The sequence below is a fragment of the Pithys albifrons genome, chromosome Z (assembly GCF_047495875.1).
Source record: "Pithys albifrons albifrons isolate INPA30051 chromosome Z, PitAlb_v1, whole genome shotgun sequence".
Taxonomy (NCBI): Eukaryota; Metazoa; Chordata; class Aves; order Passeriformes; family Thamnophilidae; genus Pithys; species Pithys albifrons.
Genome location: NC_092497.1, coordinates 10,698,424 through 10,704,423, shown reverse-complemented (window position 1 = coordinate 10,704,423; position 6,000 = coordinate 10,698,424). Strand labels below are relative to the sequence as shown.

Genomic DNA, 6,000 nt, shown 5'->3' with positions numbered 1-6,000 from the left:
GTGTTCTTTCTGCCACAAAGTCCCTGCCCTGTCTGGCAGTCTCTTCCACCAGCAGTCCTGCAGCCCCGGGCAGCACTCTCCTTCATGTGCTTTGCACCTCTCTCTGCCCAGACAGCTACTCCCTGTGGTGCTCAGGAGCACAAGCTGGGAGCTGCACATTATGCATTATGTAACTAATGAGCTTGAAACTTCATGAGTTGCTGAAATGGTGGATTAGTGAGTTCCAGTGTTAGACATATTGGTGCAAAGGGCATTGGGCCCCTGTTTGGTTTGTTTCCTTTCCTAATTAGCTGATAAAATAAAGTTGCAGATGATGTCCTGTGAATTTGAAGACCAGAAAGGATCTATATCCTGTTCCACCCTCTAACTGAACAGGTGACAGGCAATTAGTGGGAAATACATACATGGGTGTGCATATACAGCAGGGACCCCTTCAGTATCTGGCTTTTGTCACCCAGTGTATCCAGTAGCTGGCCCTGGAATTCCAGGTCACTCTCCTGGTCCCTCCAGTATCCAGCATGGACTTTGGACCACCCCAACACCCCAGTTTCCACTCCATGGGGCCTGGCACCAGCTTTCCCCCATATGTGCACACATCACCAAGTTCTCCACCCCCAGCAGTAGCTGGAAAAGGAATTTGGTGGGAAGATGTAGCAGAGTAGGGTGCAGAGACACAGGATGAGACTGACTTGCAGGCATCCAGCCTTCACCCCAGTCCCTGGCTGTGTGGCATCCTGCTGCTCCACACTGGGGTTGCTCCATGGTGCCATCCACCACGGGGGCCCCATGAATGTCCCAAACATGGATAGGCAAGAAGGTACCTGCTGAGACCTGAAGTCATTGTCAGGAAGCAGAATTACCCAGCTGCTGTCCTTCCCCTGTTCCCTAGTGCCATTTTCCCCAGCCCCTCCAAAACATTTCCCTGTGCTCCCCAAGTCACCTCCAGTTCCCCACATTGTTCTGTCCATGGCCACAGAGTGGCTTCTTGCACCCAGGGACACATGCGGCCTGGCTCTCTGCAAAGTGGAGAAAGGTTTATTTAGGTCCATGTGTGAGGACAGCAAACTTTGGGAAGGGGGAGCCCCACCAGCATGTTGCTGGGAGGCACTTGGAAGAAGCAGGGCAAGGAGAGGGTGTGCTTGGTGCTCAGGATGCTGGGAGCAGGCAGGAGCCTAGCCTGGGACTGATACAGTGAAGGACTGCAGAAGGACTGCAGGGTACAGGCAGCTCTGGTCCCTGTTCCCATCACTTGATGCGGGTAAAGATGGAGGTGCCAATCCTGCAGGGAAGACATGTCAGGAGGAGAGAGGGAGGACTGTGTGGTGGGAAGAAGGGCAGGGCTCACCTGGTGGCTTTCCAGGTGTCCCTGTGGGATGGGACCTCTTCCCGCAGGAGCCACATGGTTTCCAGTGTCTCCTTCCCATGGCGATCCACAAAGCACTGACCTACAAAGGCGGTGGTGGAGTCTGGCAGGGTTAGAGAGAGGCAGAGGGATCTGAGAGCCTGCACCTCAAGACAGGGGAACCTGGGCCACCTGATCCTGGCAGAGAGACAGACAGACAAACCACACACCACATACCCTGGACAGAGAGATGGATCTGCTTGCCAGATTGGCAAGATGGGTTTCCTCCATGTCATCTGGACAGGTAGATGGGGCACCAGCCCTGCCAAGTCTGTTAGACTAATGTATAGACACCCCTGACATCTCTCCCAGACATCCCTGCTACCCACTCCAGAGGCACCTCTCCCATCACCATGTCCGTGACAGGAGCAAGTGAATGTGGCCAGTCTGTGCCCACAGCCAGAGTTCCTCTGGGTGCTGTGGGGGACCAGCCAGGGGGCTCCCCTCTCCCAGCATGGTTAGGAGATCACTGGCACTGCTGTACCTGAGAACTGCCACTGTACAGTGAAGCCGAAGGTGGGGTGTCTCTTGGCACCAGGGTGCTGCTGGGCCCCTTGCAGGGGTGACACCAGGATCTGCTTGTTGGTGGCTGTCACAGCAGTGTGGTAGGAGCCTGAGAAGGTTCCAGCTGTGTTCAGGGCCAAGAGGGTCATGTTGGAGCCCAGCTCGTTCCTCCACAGGCCCTGCAGATCACACTGGGGGCCGAGAGTCATGTGGGTGCCTCAGGCAGTGCTGAGCCCCGGGTACCCCTCCAGCCTCACTAAGCACTGGGACGCATGTCCTATGGCACTGCCCCTCCACGTGGCAGCTGAGACCAGTGGCAAGGGCAGCAGCTGGCACAACACCTCTCCTTCACTGAGCAGGACAGGGAAGAGCTGGCAGTGTTGGGTATGTCCCTATACCAGGGGTAGGAGCAACAGTACCCACTGGGACAGCACAGCCAGAGCTGGCAGCCCCCTTGGTCACACAAAATGCATTGTGACATGGCATGGCATGGCATTGAATTGTGTAAGATGGCATGGGATGGCACATAAGGGCACAACAAGAGCATGCAGCCCCTAAAACAGAAATAGTGAAAACACTGTGAGCTGGGGTGGCACAGGACAGCCTGGCATTGCACAGTGAAAACATGCAAACAGTCCCAGGAGTGGTACAGCATGGCACAGAATCGTGTGGCACAGCAGACTGTGGCACAGCACAGTACAACACAGCACAGCACAGCACAGCACAGCACAGCACAACATGGCACAGCATGGCACCAGAAAGCACAGCAAGGGTAGGCAGCCTCCTTGGCCATTTACATTGCATTCCAGGGTGGCACAGCCTGGCACACTAACAGCAGGCACTTCTGTGGCTATTCACAGTGCACCACAGGAATGGCACAGCACAGCATGGCAGAGCCAGGGCGTGCAGCTGCTTCTCCAGCCACCCTCCTTCTGGAATAGCACAGCACAACATGGCCAGGCTCTGCCCCAGGGCTGCCCTTACCTTCCTGGATGCAGACTCCTGCGGGATGAGCAGGGCCAGGGTGAGCAGCAAGCAGCAGCTGAGGGTCCCCATGGCACTGGTGGCAGTGGCTGTGAGTGGTGCCTGTGCTTTGCCTGTGCTCCTGACCAGTGCCAGCTCAGGCCCTTTCATAGCAGAGGGGGCTGTGGCCGGGCAGTGGCCGCCCACGCTGGGCCTCCTGCCAAAGGACACCCACAGAGTGGGAGATTGGCCACTGGCCATTGTACCAGGCTGGGTGGGGTCCAACTTCCCTAGGCCAGGCTGGGGTCCCGAGGACCATGGTGGGGTGGGGGTGCTGTAAAAGAGGATCCTGTGCCATGGAGTGCCACAGCAGGGGACACATTGGCCTTCAGGTACGTGGGGAAGAAGGCACTGTGGGACGCCTTGGTGGGGAGAGGGGAATGTGTGTGCTGAGCCACAACACTGTTGTCCAGAAATATTGGATTTGTTCCTCGGTGTGCAACAAACCAATAATTAGACACTCAGGAGAGAACACTGATTATTTATTTCAGAGCTGTACAAGCTTGAGTGCTCAGTGGTATTACACAAATCAAGCACACAAACAAAGGCTTTAAAGTTCACTGGCAACAAGTTAAGTAGTTCTGCTATTAAGTATTCTCTCTGCTATTGACTCATGATTCTCTGGTGTCTCGCGCTAATTAGCCAGCAGGCTCAGTCTTTCTCTTCTTTTGAGTCAGTGGGTTTCTTGACTTGGTGGGTCATAAGTCAGTGGTCATGATCTCCCCCTGCCAGTATTCTTTTCTATCCAGTTGGAGCTGATTCAGCTTAGTTGCTCAGTTATCTATATTAGTTTTGTCCTTATCTTGGGAGTTCTGCCAAATGTCCTTGTGGCCTGTAAATTCTGTATTCTTTGTGTTCACTGTTGGAGGTACATCCTTGTTCCAAAGATTTGTTAACATCCACCTTGGTCTGAGATCATTGAAGCATGTCCAGACCTAAACCTTAACCTTAACGAGGCAATTCTAACAAGAAGTAATTTGTATTTCTAACACCTGGATATTGCTTAGAGCTTCTGTTTCACAGATTAAATCTCCTTTCTTGTTGATCAGGCTTGAAAGCATACAAAGATCAAACATCAAAGAACATCCTTTCTTAAGAAATTTTTTACATGCTTCACATTTCTCAACAACATGACAGAAGACAGTGGGTATTTGCAACAAAGCTTTATTGGGAGAAACAAGGGGTGGAGAAGGAATGGGGGCTGCCTCCTCAATGCTGTTGCCAGCCTGGGAACACCCTCGCTGCCATCCTCACTCGCTCTGCAAGGGCACACGGGTGAAGACATTGATTCCAACCCTACAGGGACATAGAAGAAGATGTAAGAGTGGGATATCACAATGCCTGAATGCTCACCCAGCCCTACAGTCTCCCATAGCATTTGCACCTTAGCAGGACCCCAGAGGATGTAATTTTTCCTTTGAATGTTTTTTCCCCTGCTTGAAGCAGTAGGGTAAACCTTGCCATCGAAATTTGTTAAGTTGTGCTTTTGCAAATCGATATTAAACTTGTTTTTGCCAACACCTCTGACAGTGACCCTGTAAGTGACTTAAATCACTAGTTTGTGACAGTCCCAACCCCCCTGGGGATGCACAGGGGAGCTGTGCAGGGCTGGGTCAGGGAGCTCACCTGGTGGCTTTCCAGTCATTTTCAATGTTGTCCACACGAGACCGCAGGAGCCACATGGTCTTCAAAACCTCCTTTCCATTCTTGTCCACAAAGCATTGTCCCGTGAAAACAGTGACGGAGTCTGCAAGGACAGGACAAGAGGTGAAGTGGAGCATGGCCAGGTTGGCAGGTAAGTGGCTGCTCCAGCACAGGAGATAGTAGACCCCTGCTGTCCTGGGCCTCTGGGCACAGTGGGAAGGGCTAAAACAGGTAGGAGGGCTCAGCAGGCTGGGGGTCTTTCATGGACATGGGCAGGCAGCAGTGGGCTTGGCTCCATTGCATCTCCTGCACACTGGGACTGGGAGGTGACACCAGCTGAGGAGCTCCAGGGACAAGGATGGGGGAGCATCAGGGACACCAGAGGGGATGGGAGAGCATTGGGGAGAGTATAGGTGAAGGCAGGGGATCAGCAAGGATGCTACAGGAAGGTGCAGAGGAGCTTCAAGGGCATCACAACAGGGAGGGCAGGGGAGGACTGGGGTCACAACAGGGAGGCTGGGAAAGGAGAAGTACCTGAAAAGGTCCAGTTGACAGTGAAGCCGAAGGTGGGCTGACCCTTCTGGTTTTTGCGTTGCAGAGACCCCTGCAGTGGTGACTCCTTGATCTCATTTGAGGTGGCTGTCACAGCCGTAAGGTAGGTGCCAGAGAAGTCACCATTTCCATTCACATTCAAAATTTTCATGGTGGAGCCCAGGTCATTGATCCATTGCCCAGTAAGGGAGCACTGGAGTGGAGGGAACTCAGTACCAGTGCCACAGCACAGCCTGCAGTTGCAGCCCCCTGCCCATCCTGTCCACCCTACCCTGTGCATCCCAGACCTGCTCTTACCTTTTTTGGAGAGAGACCGTGAGCCCCCAGGGCCAGGCTGAGCACCAGGAGGATGAGAGTTGTTTGCTCCATTTCTGTAGCAGGCAGAGAGCTGATGTACCTGGGGATGTGCTCTTTGCAGGACTCTGCTGATGCTCCTGCTCCCTCTCCTTTTTATTGCTGCCAGGGTTGTGGGTGCCAGCTCCAGCCAAGGCATTGTGCAATCTGGGTGTTTCCAAAGTCGTGGTTCTGAGCCATGAAGAAGGGGGGTAATTGCAGCAGACATTCCCAGAAGTGTCTACTGAAAATGCCCCTCCTTTCTACCCCTGCACCTTGCAGGCCAGATCTGGCTTCTGGTGGTCAGTGAGTGCCTGGAATGGTCAGCTGGGAAAACCCCTCTCTGGAGCTGTTGTGCATTCTGCCACCTCCTTGCTGTGTGCATGTGTACCAAGGAGCCTTAACCTCGGTGCACATCAGGACTGGCCACAGCACATTGCTCACCCTGCTCTTCCTCACCAAGCATGCTCATGCAAACCCACCCACCAACTGGATTCTTTTGGGACTTTGCCTTTTGACCCCACACTAAAAGTGCCCATCCT

At 53.7% G+C, this 6,000-nt stretch overlaps 2 protein-coding genes across 2 annotated transcripts; both read right to left on the bottom strand.

The window, feature by feature from the left end:
• Positions 1 to 1,051: 1,051 nt before the first annotated feature.
• LOC139684434 (avidin-like) lies at positions 1,052 to 2,992 on the bottom strand. The gene is made up of 4 exons (XM_071580394.1): positions 2,891 to 2,992; positions 1,887 to 2,097; positions 1,346 to 1,466; positions 1,052 to 1,279 (listed from the first exon to the last, which is right to left on the bottom strand). Exons 1-4 carry the CDS (start codon positions 2,960 to 2,962, stop codon positions 1,246 to 1,248), a joined length of 438 nt encoding a protein of 145 aa, XP_071436495.1. The 5' UTR covers positions 2,963 to 2,992; the 3' UTR covers positions 1,052 to 1,245.
• A 1,085-nt stretch (positions 2,993 to 4,077) lies between these two features.
• On the bottom strand, positions 4,078 to 5,560 carry LOC139684536 (avidin-like). The gene is made up of 4 exons (XM_071580599.1): positions 5,423 to 5,560; positions 5,108 to 5,318; positions 4,556 to 4,676; positions 4,078 to 4,225 (listed from the first exon to the last, which is right to left on the bottom strand). Exons 1-4 carry the CDS (start codon positions 5,492 to 5,494, stop codon positions 4,180 to 4,182), a joined length of 450 nt encoding a protein of 149 aa, XP_071436700.1. The 5' UTR covers positions 5,495 to 5,560; the 3' UTR covers positions 4,078 to 4,179.
• Between the last annotated feature and the right edge of the window lie 440 nt (positions 5,561 to 6,000).